Source organism: Astatotilapia calliptera, chromosome 2 (genome assembly GCF_900246225.1).
Source record: "Astatotilapia calliptera chromosome 2, fAstCal1.2, whole genome shotgun sequence".
NCBI classification, from domain to species: domain Eukaryota; kingdom Metazoa; phylum Chordata; class Actinopteri; order Cichliformes; family Cichlidae; genus Astatotilapia; species Astatotilapia calliptera.
In genome coordinates this window covers 213,219-230,852 of record NC_039303.1, presented here as the reverse complement: position 1 = coordinate 230,852, position 17,634 = coordinate 213,219, and the positions used below count along the sequence as shown (strand labels likewise).

Below are 17,634 nucleotides of genomic sequence, written 5' to 3'. Positions count from 1 at the left end.
CTGTCTACCTTTTCTAAAACATCATCACAAAACAAAGTGGAAAATAACAGAATGACATTAAAACGTGATAACATTCAAATATATAATTTTATTATAATATGTTATTTATTTTTTCAATAAATATAACTGTATTTTTTGTTTCAGAATTTAAATAAAACCCACGATGGAGCTTGAAATGCATTTCACACTTGCATTTGTCATAAAAAATATAGTAAACCCTAATAACAGTAGTTACTGGACTGCAGAAGCACTGACATCAGTGTAGACTGTCCCCCCCTCTGCTGCTTTTTCACTCCTTTGTGGTAATTTGCTGCTTTTCCTCGAAGTGATGTTTGGTGCAGAGTAAACCACTACTGTCTGAGTAAAAAAAACAAAAAACAAACATTCAAGAGTAAAATGTACCATTGACTTTATATTTTTCTTTGTTTTCAGTTTACCTTACCTGCTGACTGTGCTGATCACCACTCCCTGTCCCAACATCTGTTTAAAAGACAGAGAAATTTACAATGACAGATACTTTCTTCATGGTTATTTTGCATCAAAGCTGATAGATACACTAATGTGAGTATAACTTTTATTACCACACCAACAACTGGATGTTTTCTTCTTGATGGTATAAATCAGGAAGGCTATAACGATCAGACTTGTAGCCAAAGCAGCACATAATATAAATAGAACTGTATTGGCCTTTTGCAAGTCCCACATGTTGAGTCCTGGAAAAATAAAAGCACCCAGTAATAATTATTACTTTTAGTGACATTATAAACTGGGGAAAAAAAACATTTACGCTGATGTTAAACTAGCCTATTCTAAATTAATATAGAATTCTTCAAAGTTACCTTTAACATCCAGTTTTATTCCATTTCCAAAAATTATATGTCCACATGTGGCCACAGCGCAGTAGTACGACCCGGCATCAGAGGAGCTGACATTCTTGGAGAAGCTGTAGACACATTTCTGTGTGGAGGAAACCTCTGGACTCCTCTCACATTTATCACTGTTTCCATCAGCATAAATCAAGTTGGGGTGAGAGTTATCCGATCTCGTGCTGAACCAAAATACACTGTCATTTCCAGGACATGCACTGTTCTCTGGGTTAGAGAGGACTGAACACTGCAGAGTCACTGGGTTTCCCGGATGGAGGGGACCAGATTGAGGAACCTGAATGATGTCAGTGATAGCCGTCTCTGGCCCTTAGAAAATAATTAAGTAACTGTTAATATAAATACATAAATCAATAAAGTCATGTTTTACTCATTTTAGTTAGATATTGATTTGTAAACATGTTTAAGAAATAATCAGTTCTGTTTACCTTTAATTTTTAAAAATGTTGCATTTAAAAAGTCCATGTCCAGTTGGTCCACTTTTATGCAGTAATAAAGACCAGTGTCACTTAGCCTAGTTTGACTTATTTCTAGAATAAATGTTCCAGGTTCTTGCTTTGCTGTAATGTGAGGAGTGGTGTTAACACCGTCATAATCAAAGGTAAATGTTCCTCCCATGAATTCAGGCCAGCTTCCAGAAACAATCCTGATCCAATACAAGGTTGCTTCATATTCAGATGTCGGGCGTTCACATGTCAGGGTCACATTTTCTCCAACACCAGTAGTCTTCGTTCCAAAAAACACATAATCAGTGCATCCTGAAAGTCAAATTAAACAGAGCAGTTAGATATATAGAGAGAGAGATATTCCACATGTTAAATTGGAGAAATATATATGGAAAAAAGCCGACTCTAAACTTACGACCAGCTCTGAAGCCCAGCAGCATATAAAATACAATCAGCATTTTCTGATGGATTTACTTGTGACTCATTTACATTTAGGCATACTAAGATGATGCTCCTTAATATAATCACATCAAGTGGGAGGGAACAATTTCAGAGCAATCTGATTGGCTGTTTGTTATGTTGGTGCTCCGTTCTACTACCACAATGGAAATTATATCAATCATCTTTCCGGCCTAAACAACCGAAACAACACCAAGAGCACAGTTTTCTTTTACAGTGGGTTTCTTTAACACACAGAAAGTAAACAAAAGAGGCGTTACGGTAAACCAAAACACTCTCACAAAAACACCTTTAAATTTCCATAATTGTCTTCATGCTAACTGGTCGTGCTGTTTATGCATCATACAAACAACATCTTTATCAACTACAATAACATAAAATGGGTGACATATATATACATATACATATATATGTCACCCATTTCAGTCAAGTTTGTGTGCCTGGGGCATTGCAGCACCTTTACTGCTGGTGTGCACGAGATCATTGTCCTGTAGGCTGTCTCACTTTTGTTCACACTTCAGCTGGCTTTTTACAGATGGCTTCAAACTTTACACTATAATACTTTGATATTAAGAGGATTTCATGGTTGATTAAATGATGGAAAGGCGACAAAGCCTGTGACTGCAAAAACAGCCTAATTCATCCATTTCACCATCATGCTGAAAGTTTGGTATGAGGTGCTTTCAAACAAACCATACTTGATTAGTGTTTTAATAATTGAGCTATCACAAACATTAATATCGAGACCGATGTCTGCTGAGTGTGAGATATAGCTCTTTTTTTTGGTGGGGGTGGAGCACAACTATGCATAAAGATTTGAAGTTAGGTCATAGAGTGTATATAAAACATTAATGTAGCTTCCAATCCAGAAAATTGAAGCTAATGAACAAGTACCTTAGACCCAAAATATTTCCTTTGACAATCTGGGGGTGACTCAACATTTTTATGTTGAGTTGATTAACCTGTTTCAAGCCTAATTGTGTCAATGTTCTGGGCCATTTGACCCAGCCTTTTGAGTTTATGGCGCTTTTATGTGTGTTGTAATACCCACAAAACTGTGCTCTTGGTGTTGTTTCGGTTGTTTTTCTATTTTTTGAGTACTGAGTTCTCTCTATTGTTTAGTTATATTTCCGTTTCCCTGGTGTCTTGTCGAGATGTCTCGTCTCCCCTTCCTGTGTGTCATTCCATGTCTCCCCTGTCGGTCATGTTTATTCCATAATTCCCCAGCCCATCATGTCTCTCTCTCTGGTGCTCTCTTGTCCTCTCTCGCTCGTGATCCCTTGCTCCCTCTCCCATCTGCATTTCCTCCTGTGTCAAGCTCATGTGTCACTCTACGTCTCTGTGTTTCCTGTTTTATTTTAATAGTGTCGTGGTCCATGTTCAGTATGTTCAGTTCCCCTGTGGCGTCACATCCATTTTGTTCCCCATGTGTTTCCACTTCCTTCACTGTCCTTCTATGGATTTAAGTCTTCTGTTTTCCTTGGTTTGTTCGCAGGTCGTCTGTTCGTCTCCCCCATGTTCTCGGTCCGTAGTTTTTCCATGTTCCCTGTGCTTTGCTGTTAGTTTAGTTTTTCCCAGTTTAGAGTCAGCCTTTGGTTTTGGTTTCTCCTATTTTGTGTCTTTGTGTTTCACCTTAATAAACGGCTCGTCTTTTGAAATATGATTTCTGTCCTCAGCGTTTGGGTCCTCTTAAATAAACCCTTTGACATACTGAATGCAGTCTGATGTCTGTTGTGGAAGTTTTCCATTAAATAAAGCCTGCAGACAAGCGGTGAGCGGTAGCTAACATTCTTTAATCAAATCACAAAGAACAGAAAACCCAAGCTTGATGAAGTCCCTGCATGACCGCGGGGCAGACGGTCAGCAGAGTCTCCCTGAGTCTAGCATGGCTCTCAGTTAAAAACCTTCTCCAGGAACAAAAGGCAGTACACAGCTGTTTCACACCTTAAGGTTCACACTCCCTTGCTACCTCCCAGAGTCCCAGAAGACACAAAAGACTCTTCCTGTGGAGTTGTCTGCTTCCCCCAACTTCCTCACTAGACCCCCACCATTTGTCTTACTGTATGAGTGTGAGACTTGTTGAAATCCAGTGGCACCAAGGTATCATACAATAAAATAATGTGATTAATACATAAATAAAAGAAATTCCTATACACTTCTGATCCCTATTACAGTCTAAAATAACAAAAAGGAAATTGTGCTTTAGGGTCTGGTTACTTTGTAATTGACATGTTATAATCATATGGGTTTCCAGTATCCTTTGGTTTTTCTGCCAGCTCCACCACTCACTTATCATGTCTGGTTACATCAACATGGTAACACCTAAGATACTTCATAAATTCACAACAAGATTTCACAAAACAATTGCTGATCTTACGCTATGTTTTCCATCTTTTAAATACAGTCTGTGTCTGAGCTCAGCTTAACACGAGCAGAATTTTTTTTTAAAACGTGTTTACCCAAGTGTGTTTTAGTGCCCACTCCACCAGTACCTTTTATATATGTCTAAGATAGTCACTAATAAAGTCAAATAAATCAGTGCAATTTTGGTACAATACACTAGCATACATCCAGCTGACATCAGACTAGGCTTATGGTTAGGAAATGTGTCGATGTGCTTAGCAAATATGCTAAAAATGTTGCTTTTTGAGACAACATGGAGAAAATGCTGCGAGTGTAGGACTCAACACAATGATCGTATCAAAGATAGACAACGTGGCTCCAACGTGATTCCTCCCACTGTACAAAATGAAGCTCTGTTTATCAGGGCTACTGTGTTTTGCATGTTTGGAGCCTGAGTTGCACAGTAGTGACTCTGGGGTGGAGTTGCTGCTTTGAACTCCACCCACTCACCCGCTGGAGGTGACTGGGAACACGCCCCTCTGCACTTTTTACAGCTTTTAACAGTTGCTACAGTTTTAACAATGTCCGCTGGTGGTTTTACAGCAACTGACTATTAAACTAATGTAAATGCAGCCATATCACTGCTTTTAAAAAGCAGCACAGCTCACATCATTCTGTAGCCTCTACTGATTAATTTATTAGCTAGAATAGCCGTTAGCATCTAGCTAGTGCTACACTGTGTTCGAGGCTTTTTAGCAATTCTACACACCTGTGTTGCTGTCATAGTTAATATGTTTGAATAATAATCCCTTATTGTTTTTTGTTATTCTCAATTTAGACAAAGAGATTATATCAAGCATTACACATTACACAGGCCTATAGTGTTGTAATTATCACAACTTAAAATTAAATGCTGTCCTTTGACACTTTACCATATGAATGAGGATGATAGAAAACAAGCTCATTCAGTTTGACAGTTTGGCATCCATCACACACTCACAGAGCTCTCTCCTGCCTGATAGCATGTAGATAGAAAAGTTTAAATGGAAAGTTTTATAGGAATGTAATTTGTCCTTTTATTTAACAGCAGATTTCCCCCCAGACCCTGGGGGGAAATCTGCCCCAGGGAGATGGGGCAGATTTCCAAAATGTTGGAAGAAGACCATCAGAGCAAGGCTGGGTGTGGTTACCTGGGTCCAGAAATTTGGAGACAATTCCTCCCCTTCTTTCATCACCGCTGTCCTGTGCCAGATGTTCCGTTGACCCACTGAGGCCATGTCCACACTAATACGTTTTTTTGTTTGAAAATTCATCTTTTTCTTTCCGTTTTGGCGTTTTTGGTCAAGGAAAACTGAGCTTTTTGAAAATGATCTCCAAAGTGGATACATTTGAAAACGCTGTTTTCGTATCGCAGTGTGGACAGCGAAAACGGAGGCTTTTGAAAACGATTGCACATTTTAGTCATATGATGCAGTCATGTGATCAATTCTACTAAGCCTCTGGGCCTGCAGCTCGGTTCACTCTGGCACAGCTGGCTGCCGGCAGCCGGTGCAGCCCCCTATAGCTTCTGCTCGGTGGCTACTGGGTGATGCCTTGTCTGGGGATCCGCAGCCCTTCCCATGAGGGTGGCACGGATGCCCCTCCGGTGGTCCTCCTTGGGCTCTCGCACTCTGGGGCCTCTGGATGTCTGGGGCCTGGATCTCCTCCATGCCTGCTTCATGCCCTGGGGGACGGGGCTATGGCTCTCTACATCCTCTTGCAGACCATTACATGTGGAAACCATTTGAATACAAGCGCACTGATCCACACAGGTGTGCACACGCGTGTTCACTGTTCGTAGACTTAAATTACACCTTTCTTGGCTGCTAATTTCAAAGCACATTGTGCGCTGTCTGTCCTGCGTGCTGCACAACAACATTGAATATTTAGTATTTACAGCTGTTTACACTTAGCTAGATTAATGTGATGGTGTTGTGTTTAGTATGTTGCTTTGGGGTTTTTTTTTGCTTTTTTTCTATTCTTTCTCTCTCAACAGGTGATCCAGGAGATTTCTTTTTCCCCTTTCTCACTGTCCCTCTCCCCTTCTGTTTTTCTTTTCCTTCCTCTTTCTTTCTCCCTTTCCTATCCCTCACTCATGTCTGTCCCGTCTGTAACAACTGAAAATAAAATAAAATAAATAATAAAAACAAAGGTTGATCAAATGGACCAATACGGAAATGCCGTGATGATCCATTTGGCAAAATAAATCCATTGGGTATCCTTGTTGGTCTTCAGACAACAATTCTGACGGCTAAAGAACCAAATGGGACAGGCAAAAAAAATAAAAAATTCTACTAAGATGGCGGACAACATTGTACAGCAGTTGTTTTGTTTGCTGTCAATTTTGACAGCCCTATTAAAGATTATCAGTTTGTACATGCTAGCTCCAGATAAAACTCGGCACTTTTCCTCAACATTTTGCCGCAACAGAGCCGGAAAGTGAATAAACGGCAGACGGAAATGATGTAGGTCGAATGGTCTTGGGTTTCATGCATGCACAGAACGGGAACGTAGCATGTGTGTGGATGAAAACGATTGAAAACAATAGTGTGGATACGGAGCGTTTTTAGATGAAAACGCCGATTTGATAATAAATAATCAGATGATGTTTCTGACATATTTTCAGAAACATCATCAGCAGGAAAAACAACAGGACTCAAAAACTTCACCAGCAGCTCTTTCTGAGCTCTCAATGAGGGAAATATTCTTCGGACCTCCAGTTTAGGCAGATAAAGACAGATAAACCCAGCACTTTTTGAACAGTACAATAGCAAACTTTGTGTAGCGTTAGAAGCACTGCACAGAGGCTCTGGACTTTTATATGATGATGTTGTACTCAGTCTTGGAAAAAATTAAAAAAGCACTATAATTAAAATCTGGTTACTCTGATAGGAATGCCTCTCAATTGACTTATGGCAAATAACACACACTATTAGCAAAATCCATTTACACTCACATTTACAGGCAATTTATAATCTCTGATGTATCCCACTAAGTGCTTGTCTTTTGGACTGCAGGAGGAAGCTATAGTACCCATGTATACATGGGGAGAACATGCAAAGGTCTATCTAGCTATCAGATCTGCTTGCACCATTTGACCCATCTATTGCTGAGCTCTTTCACATGTTAAGGTCTCTAAGCTGTACTGTAGCTTTTTATTTTTTTTTCTGTGTACTCACTGAAAATAATGTTCTTGGCCATATGATTCTTTCTTTATTGCAAAAAGGAGAACAAACAGTTAATACAGTGAAAAAATTAAGGATGTAATACAACACAAGTATGTTGCTATGAGACATTGCCCGTGATGGTGTCTGTTGACTGTAAATATTAATTAAGATTTAAAAAAGGCACAAAAATAAAGAAAAGACCAAAAAGTCAAATATACAGCATGTTTAACAAGGAAAAATCAGGATCAATATAAATTTGAGGAGATGCTTAAAATTATCATTGACATCAGCATTTAACTTGAGAGTAGACACTGTCTTCAGCACACTCTCTCTTCTTTCTTCCTCTCGTTTTTCTTTCAGAGAAATTCAGCGCAGCGTAGTTTAGTTCTTCATCAACGACGGTCTGGGTAGTAATTAAAAAAATGTTATCTATGTAGCTATATAGATATATTCTGACATATTTTAAGTAAATAAGGATCCATTTTCATCACTTACTGGTTGGCGTGAGGCGCCAGTTTGTGCATCTGATATAGCATTTTCTTTTCCTAAGAACAAGATAAATAATAAAGACAAATACGAAATATTTTCAGAACTTAATATTTATTGACTAATGAAGGCTACAAAAAATCATTACGGAGGCCTCAGTATTGCAAGAATTATTTATGATGTGTACAATGGTTACAGTAGTTCTTGTAATGTGATTATCTATATATAATAAATACATATTTAGTATTTCCATCATTTAAGCCCATATGGAAAAGATCTTATAATGTTTGTATCTGTCTTGTGCGAAACTTGTATGAAAAACATACAAGAGTGAAAACAGATATAAGATCCCTAGAAAAATTATATAAATGAAACTTGTATGTTTTGGATACTTCCTAAAACAATGTATGAAAGTAATGAGAAAGTGGCCACTTTCATGAGTAAATCATATAAGCCTTATATGATTCACTATATGAAGTAGGCCACATCTGATGCAAGTTTTTACTATTTCTCTTCCATATGGAGTATAACTGAAATACACTTAGCCTTTCAAATATTTGTAGTTTCTTTCATTTCTTACCTTTAAATTGTTTACCTGCTGTTCGGTTGCACATGAGGAAAACATTTCCAATGACAGAAATGCCCAAACAAACAATTAATACTCCCAGGTGAATAAATGCTGATTTTGTGGATGACTCTGCAAAAGATCAAAGAAAATGAATTCTGAAAAAAAAACACATTATCATTGCTGATATTATTGGTTGTATAACTAAAGAATTGGACAGTAATGTCACGTAATAACACATAAAATTACTAATAATTCTGACTGGCTGTTTAAAACTGAAATTCACATTTTTTCTAATTAATTTATAAATCATAAACTTACCTTGAATAACCAGTTTAGTTCCACTTCCAAATAATATCTCCCCACATGTGGCCACAGCACAGTAGTAAGTCCCAGCATCAGAGGAGCTGACGTTCTTAGAGAAGTGATAAACACATGTCTTCTGATGGTCAGATCTTTTCTCACATTCATTACTTCTGTTTTTGTCAGTGTAGATGATGTTTGGAAGAGATTTATCTGATCCCTCTCTGACCCAGAGAATATTGAGACCTCCTGGACATGTCTTGTTGTCAGAGTCAGAGAAGACTGAACACTGGAGCGTCATTGTGTCTCCTGGTCGGACTGGATTTGATTCTATCAGTAACTGACTGACTGCAAAGTTTGATGTCCTCTGAGCTTTTCCTGTGTAATACAAATCACATTTTTCCAAACATGCACAGAAAAATTTTCAAAGTTTGTAAAAGTAGGTTGGCTTATTACCTTTTACTAACAAATATGTCCCACCCCATGTAGTTCCAATCCATTCTGTGTTTGTACAATGATAGTGACCCTCATCCTCTTGAACTGTCTCCAAAATGATCAGGCTGCTAAAATTTGCATCATTATTTATCCGAAATCTTGAGCTCGAAAATCCAGGACCAAAATCAGCTTTAGACTGAATCAGAGTAACTATTAATTTAAGAGTATCCCCGACGCTCTGCTTGTACCAGTTGACTCCTCTAATGCTGAGCTCTTTGGGAATAGCACATGTCAAGGTTGCTGGTTCACCAAGCTGAACCGTTTCAACTGGAACCAGAGAATCTGAAATAAGAGAAAACAGAAAAAATTAACTTTTTTTGCTGTGGTAACTTTCCATTGTAAAGCTAGTTTAGTTTGTGCAAATGTATCAGACATATAAATTCTTAACTGAGAACATTTTTAGACAATTTTTTTTAAAGAGGCACTTACATCCTTTGTGAAGACAAAATAATGTAATCCATAGGACAAGCATTTTGACAGTGTTTCTTGTTCGGGACCTTACTGGTATTTTAGTGAGTGAAGGCGGTGAGATGTATTCAGATGACAAAAATGTATCTGATTGGCTAAGAGAATAGATTCAAACGTACACTTAAAGTACCTCCTCCTGCGCTTTGTAACACCACCTCTCTTTCATGTTCTATTGCAATTTTCCAAATTATTCAGTTTTTACTTTTGGCTACTTTTGAACGCTGTTTATTTGATGTTTATTCTTGTTCTTGGATCTTATGTAAAAAAAATACCTCAAACATTTCACACTCTGCATTTCAGAGGAAATGTGCAGGTTGGGTATTTTATAGTTCAGAGGTCATGACACCCCGAAGTGCTGAAGAGCAGGGTGAACCAATGTTTCTTGGCCTAAGGAGATGGTTTAAGCTCCTATAAAAAATAATAACCAATTGGTAATTTTTGTAGCAAATTTAATTAGCATTAATGAGATATGTCAAGAGAAGTCTCACTCGATAACCCCACGGTGGAGCTAGAGGTAAATCCAGAATGATGCTGAGCATAAGCTACATGATTTTTTTAAATTAGAATATGGATGTTTTCTTTGCATCAGCTGGCTTGACAAAACCTATGAACCCAATAATGGGTATTATAATGAGATAATATCAACTCTTTATTGGTCAAGACAGCCTTTTTTCCTGACCTATTAAAAACATCCCATCTATTTCATGAGCTGAGATGATGAACAGGTAATGCAGACCAATGAAAGATAGTTTAAAAATATATTTCAACTCATGGAGAGAAAGAGAAATATTAAAATAGTAAATATATATCAGTAAATCTCAATTTTTTACTCAGTGTATTGTCAATACCTGCTGTTCATTTTTAGGTGAGTAATTGGTCAGTAAGACAAGGAAGTGTCTTACTGAATCCCAGATTCATCCCAGATTAATACCGGATCTCCGAACCACCTCTGCTGTCTCCTTATGATGGAGAAAGGTTCTAGGATTGAGTTCTGATATGCTCTGGGAGCTCTTTTCTGCTCTCTATATCTGTGATCTAACTGTTTTAGTCATTATCCAAAATTTGTGCCAATAAATAATCCACAGAATCCAGAATCCACAGTTTTGCTTTCATGGCCAGCTCTCTATTTACCAAAAACTACTAACACAGGGTCACTGCAGGATCATCTCATCACTGCTTCCCGTACTACTCCCCTACTGCTGAACTCTTTATTAGGTAAACTGTGAGATCATAATGATATTATGAGTGATGCTGTTAATTGCATAATCTACAACATCACACAAACAGGAACACAATAACAGGCAAACACAATCTTATTCAATTAAATTTTATTTATATAGCGCCAAATCACAACAACAGTTGCCTAAAGGCACTTCATACAGAGAAACTCCAACTATAATAAGACCCCCTTTGAGTAAACCCTTCTGCAACAGTGGGAAGGAAAAACTTCCTTTTAATAGAAAGAAACCTCCTGCAAATCTAGGCTCAAAGAGGAGCAGCCATCTGCCTTGACCAGTTAGGGGTGACGTGAAGGAGATAAGACAAATAGCACATGTTTTACCAAGCTGTTTGTTGTGCCCTGTGTTACCTCTGCCCTCAGTCTCCTCGCGTTTCAGGTTTGGTTTCTTGTTTCTTAGTTTTCCCAGTTTAGGTTTTCCTTAGTTTTTGTTCATGCCATCCCCGCTTCTGTTTGTATCCCCACACCTGTAAATAAACTCACTCACAGTAACCAGTGCCTGCTCTTGGGTCCACTTCTCTTTCTTGCCGCACAATTTGCCTCTGCAAATCGGGACCAAATTTCAGGTAAGAAAGGCCATAGAATCAAATACATATGATATGGAAACAGTCTAATGCAAAATTATTTTATATTATTCTTCACATGACATGTTTTCTGCTTATACCAATTTTTTGACAACATATTTAAAGAGCACTTACATCCTTGATGAAGAAAATCCTTAAGACTGCTTGTTGTTGGTGATCTCGCTTGTATTTTAGTGATTAAAAGAGGTGAAATAATTGTATTACCTAAGACAGTAAAATGCATGTGATTGGCTAACACAGAATAGATGCTTAAGGTTGTGGATACAAGCACCTGAAATGAGCTTCCTCTAAAGGGTAGAGCCATGAGGAGCCAGTTGAGGTGGTTCAGGCATTTGATCAGGATGCTTCCTGGGAGAGGTATTTCAGGAATGTTCGACTAGGAGGAGGCATCAGGGCACACCTGTGCCTCTCCCCTTGACCAGTCTCTTCCAAGATGAGGCGGTTGGGGAGAAGATTGGGTTATATAAGATAAGGAGCAGAAGATGGATGGGGGGATGATAGATTCAAAATTCTTCTTCCTGGGCTTTGTAAAACCTTTCACTTCAATTTCATCTTCTCTTGCAATTGTCCAAATTATGAACTACAATTTTATCCGTCTCTAAGTGATTGTTATTTTTGCCCTTAAACCTTAAGCAAGCAGAAAGCTAACACTATAGTCACACTCTGCATTTTAGAGAACATTTGCAGGACTTTTTTGATACAATTTTTATGCTTTAAACACACCTTACATTTTCATTTTTTAATTTAATAGGTGTTCCACACTCAGCCCCATCTAAAAGTTTAGTCTCCATATGTGCTTAATTATATGTACATTAGAGGCCATGTACCTTGTAAACATAAATATAGCGCATAATAACAACTTGTACAAATTAATATCCAAATTAATGAGCTAAACATACTTACCGGAACCAGTTAAGCATTGCTCTACTCAAATGGTTGAAGAATTACAGTAATTTGATCAGGAATTTCCATGGTACACATGTCTTCTTTGTCCAGGAATGTAATTACTATGCCCTTGATTTGTGGTCGTGATCACTACTTTTAAGACAGTTTGATGTTCATTTTATAAATTATTTAGGTTGTGGTTGCTACATGCATGCAGTGTCTTCTCAGTCAGATTTAACCACCATCTGTTACACTCAGTTAAAAAAATCAAACAAAGAAGCCAAAAAAACAAGTAAAGAAGACAGATAAAAACTGAACTGGAGGCTTTACCCTACAAACCAATGGTTCCATTTCATCACTGTAGTGGATGTTCATGACTCCATGTATCTGCTAAACCTGTCCACTTAGTATACTGAGTACTGAAATGATCGTTTTTGTTCTTTCAGGGTTCTTTTTTGCCTGCATTGTCTTGCTTTAAACATAAAAGACACTTTTGAGGCAAATGTATATTTATTTATTCCAGAAAGCATGACTACAAAACAGTTCATACAATTAAAACTCAAGAATGCCAGAAATGCAACACAACTAAGTTTAAGGTTTTGGCAGTCAAAGTATTTTCAGCAAGATTGAAAATTAACTGTCAACCTTTAAATATTAATAAAAAAAACCAAACAAAAACAAGATGACAGGATCAATTTTAATTTCAGGAGATGCTAAACATCGTTATTAACATCAGCATTTAACATGAGAGTAGACACTGTCTTCAGCACACTCTCGCTTCCTTCTTCCTCTTGTTTTTCTTTCAGAGAAATTCAGTGCAGCGTAGTTTAGTTCTTCATCCACGACAGTCTGTGTGGTAACATAAAACATGTTATCTATGAAGTGGCATTTAACATTTTCTGACATATTTGAAGTGAATAACACCAATTTTCATCACTTACTGGTTGGCATGAGGTGTCAGTTTGTGCATATGCTATAGCACTTTCTTTTCCTAAGGATAAACAAAATAATAAATATATTTATATATTAGTGAAATTAACTTAATATTGCATGTCCCTGAGAACGTTTTGTCATTGATAAAAATCTCATTTAAAGAAACAAGTTATTTGCAGAACTTAAGCACTGCTAGGGCCTTTTACAGTATATTTTACATTATAATTCTGTATATAAGACGGATCAGTCTTTTCATCATTTAAATATAATTTGCACAAGTTTCATCTTTTAAATATTTTCAGTTTCGCGTAACACTTACTTTGAAGTTTTTTACATACTCTTCGGTTGCAGATGAGGGACACGTTTCCAATGACAGAAATTGCCAAAAATACTATTAATATTGTCAGCTGAATAAATGCTGACTGTGTGGGTAACACTACAAAAAACGAACAGAAAAATAATTTTCAGCCTTGCTCCTGTTGTTCACAATCTGTCACATTATTACATTACAAACAAAAGCCTGTCTTTATTTTTGGGTGACAGAAAAATATGTAAAAGAAAAGAATTAAAAGTCCACATACAAAAGGCAAACAGAACTCCAACAGACAGTTTGACAAAGGACAAGAGAAGACATCACTATTTATACTCACAGACGCACCGAACACTAATCAGGGGAATGAGACACAGAAGGGGAAAACAAGGAAGAGGTGAACGTAGCAAGACAGTAAATAACATTTAGCTATAACTACACAGTGGGAACACAAAGGGAACAAATAAACACTAACTATTAACAGAGAATATAAACAAAACATACAAAGAATAGACTAATAATGAAAAATTTAAAATATATACAATAAACACATCTAAGTGTCAAAAAATTAAAAAGAAAATTAACAAATATTTACACATTACATTATCAACATATTTGGCATATAACTTCTAATACTCAACAGCAATGTCACCCAATAATGACATTGCTGTGAACGTTCACTAAAAATTGGTAATAGTTAATTATGATTGATTGATAGAGCTACCTTGAATATCTAGTTTAGCTCCACTTCCAAATAATATCTCCCCACATGTGGCCACAGCACAGTAGTAAGTCCCAGCATCAGAGGAGCTGACGTTCTTAGAGAAGCGATAAACACATGTCTTCTGATGGTCAGACCTTTTCTCACATTCATTACTTCTGTTTCTGTCAGTGTAGATGATGTTTGGTTGAGATTTATTTGATCCATCTCTGAACCAGAGAATATTGAGATCTCCTGGACACGTCTTGTTGTCAGAGTCAGAGAAGACTGAACACTGGAGCGTCATTGTGTCTCCTGGACGGACTGGATTTGATTCTATCAGCAACTGACTGACTGCATAGTTTGATGTCCTCTGAGTGTTTCCTGTGCAATTACAAAGACATTCTTCAAAACATGCTTGGACAAATTTTCAAAGTTTGTAAAGGTAGGTTGGCTTATTACCTTTTACTAACAAATACGTCCCACTCCATGTAGTTCCAATCCATTCTGTGTTTGCACAGTGATAGAGTCCCTCATCCTCTTGAACTGTCTTTAAAATTGTCAAGCTGGTAAAATTCTTACCATCGTATACTCCAAATCTTAAGCTCGAAAATCCAGGACCAAAATCAGCTGTAGATTTATACAGTGTAACTATTAATTTAAGAGTATCCCCAACACTCTGCTTGTACCAGTTGACTCCTCTAATGCTGAGCTCTTTGGGAATAGCACATGTTAAGGTTGCTGGTTCACCAAGCTGAACAGTTTTAACTGGAACCAGAGAATCTGAATTAAGGAAAAGAGATGGAAAAGTAAAACATTTTTTTTACATGGTAACTGTCAATCGCAAATCTATTGGTGTGTAAATTGTTAACAGATACATTTTTAGATAAAATAAAAAAAAAAACCACTTACATCCTTCATGAAGACAAAACAATGTAACCCAGAAGACGATCATCCTGACACTGCTTCTTGTCGTGGACCTTACTGGTATTTCACTGAGTGAAGGAGGTGAGATGATTGTTTCAGGTCAGATGGAAAATTGTATCTGATTGGTTAAGCCAGAATACATTCAGATGTACACTTCCTGTCACATTTAACTCCTCCGGTGCTTTGTAAAATGTATTACCTCTCTTTCATCTTCTATTGCAATTGATTGTTCAATTTTTACTTTTCACTCAATTTATGTCAATAAAAAAGATATTATATTGGGTCTTATGTTACTAATTCTTCAAATACATCATAATTTGCATTTCAGAGTCAGAACTCTACATTTTGTCTCCTGTAGAGCTCAAAAGCATCTTGAACCAATGCCCCGTACCCAAAGAAGATCAGAATGAATTAATATGGGTATTTTTATGTAGCAAATTTAATCAGCATTAATGACATATGTTAATAGAAATCACACATGTCAACTCCGTAGTGGAGCCAGAGGTAAATCCAGAATGATGGCGAACTACAAAATTTTAGACATGATTTGCTTTCTAATTAGAAATAGGCATTCTTTCTTTGCATCCGCTAGCTTGGCAAAACCTAAAATCCCAATCAGGGATAATGGGTATATATTTAATGGTCAAGACAGGCCTTCTTTATCTGACTTGTTGAAAAATTTGATGCATCGTTTTAAAATCTGAGTCACAGTGAAATGAAAGATTGAAATTTTGTTTTAAGATTTCTAAATACAAAGAAAAGAGAAATGCCATTTAAGCAGAGTGTGTAATATCTCACCGCTAGATGTCAATAGACTGCAGTGAATTGAATGTTGTTTTCTTACTCCTAAGAATTCAAGTGCATAATCTAAGCTAGAGTGGCCACAATAGGACAAACACATTTTAGTGAGGCAATAAAGATCAAACTCTTAAACTGTTCTCCATAACACCCACACTTGGTAGGCCCCCCCTTTAGGTGTGGTGGTCCGCAATTGCCCCTGCCGACCTACATAAGGGGAATTGGGGTTGTTGTGAGTTAGTTTTGTGGTGTGATGTGGTGCGGCTGACAGCCGAGAGCTGGAGCCAGAATAAATAAAATGGCTCTAACACCGAATCTGTGGTCCCGCCGTGTCTCAGTTACGCCACATTGGTGCTGAAATCCATGAGGCAGACGGCAGGCCCATGAGAGAGCCAGAAAAGGGAGGAGCTGGCCCAGCTGGTGGCCAATATGACGGTCATGCATTGTGAAGATTTGTGAAGAAGAAACGGTACTTTTACTCCGCTACATTTGCAAAATTTGATTTGTTACTTTTTAAAAAAATGATTAGTTTAACACATTAGATAACATGCCGCCAGTGGAGTTTCTGGTACATTTTTTACCAATCAGATGTATGACCAGTTTGAAATTGTGGCGGGCAGAGCGGCCCAAGCGTTTCAAAGTAGCGGACACACAGAAAGAAGAAACACATGAAAACATGGCAGAGTCTACGCTAGAGCTGAAGAGGATGAACACCCTCGGACTCATATACTAAGAATGTTTCTCTTAAAAGCAGTACAAAAGAACAGCTATGTCTTCAGCGTCGGTGTCTTCAGTGAGAGCCAAAACCAACCAACTTTTCAGCGTGAAACAACTCAACTCGTGTAACCTGAGGAAACGGTCTCTAAATATATTTTTAGCTGTGGTTAGCTGGATGTCAGTCTTACGTTACAGACGCTGTGTCGAGCTCGAGCTGCGAGTCATATTTTCGGTGCTACGTTGTAGTGAGATAAGTTTGTGGGTGTTTTGTGCAGCTTCGGCTGACCTTTTAACTGCTCACTGGTTAGCTAGCGTGAGCTATAAGCTAACAGCTAGCCTGGTTAAACAAGCTAGAGTTCCACGCACATGTAAACAGCTCGTCTCTACTGCTTTAACTGTTAAAACAGAAGGCAATACTGCGGCTGACAGGGTTTAATATGTGAAACAGCAGCTTGTTTAGTTTAAACAGTCTGCATTAAGCTGGGAAAACACTGCGATTTTTTTCAGTCACATTATTCAGCTCCTGCTCAAACTGTACAATTACATCTCAGGGGTTAGAAGTTCATAGGTCACGATGCAGGTCTCACACTATACGGCCTGATGCTCTGATGCGACCTGAGTGCTCAAACCGTGCGTCCATAACATGAAGCTTATCATACAAAATCTCTCTCGCTCTCCCTCTCTGTCTTTCACTCACACCGACACACACACCACCATCAACTTTGCTAAATTACTGATGAAAAACATTGTCCAGGCAGCTGTGATTGAGCAGCAATGTCCATCCAACTCTTTTCATGGTTGTTGTAGTCGTGATAATTTTGTGAGACCACACTGAAAAGATTTTCAGTGGAAGATTTTCCAAGCTTCAACAGTCGTGGGTCGAGCTTT

General features: G+C 37.8%; 2 protein-coding genes across 2 annotated transcripts; both read right to left on the bottom strand.

The window, feature by feature from the left end:
* Positions 1–231: 231 nt before the first annotated feature.
* Positions 232–9,659, bottom strand: LOC113009314 (uncharacterized). The gene is made up of 13 exons (XM_026147544.1): positions 9,617–9,659; positions 9,149–9,469; positions 8,711–9,070; positions 8,405–8,521; positions 7,834–7,883; positions 7,630–7,741; positions 7,128–7,195; positions 1,746–1,791; positions 1,313–1,642; positions 840–1,193; positions 582–713; positions 443–480; positions 232–357 (listed from the first exon to the last, which is right to left on the bottom strand). Exons 1-13 carry the CDS (start codon positions 9,657–9,659, stop codon positions 232–234), a joined length of 2,097 nt encoding a protein of 698 aa, XP_026003329.1.
* A 3,395-nt stretch (positions 9,660–13,054) lies between these two features.
* Positions 13,055–15,259, bottom strand: LOC113028574 (signal-regulatory protein beta-2-like). The gene is made up of 5 exons (XM_026178980.1): positions 15,217–15,259; positions 14,767–15,087; positions 14,329–14,688; positions 13,608–13,730; positions 13,055–13,236 (listed from the first exon to the last, which is right to left on the bottom strand). Exons 1-5 carry the CDS (start codon positions 15,257–15,259, stop codon positions 13,094–13,096), a joined length of 990 nt encoding a protein of 329 aa, XP_026034765.1. The 3' UTR covers positions 13,055–13,093.
* Between the last annotated feature and the right edge of the window lie 2,375 nt (positions 15,260–17,634).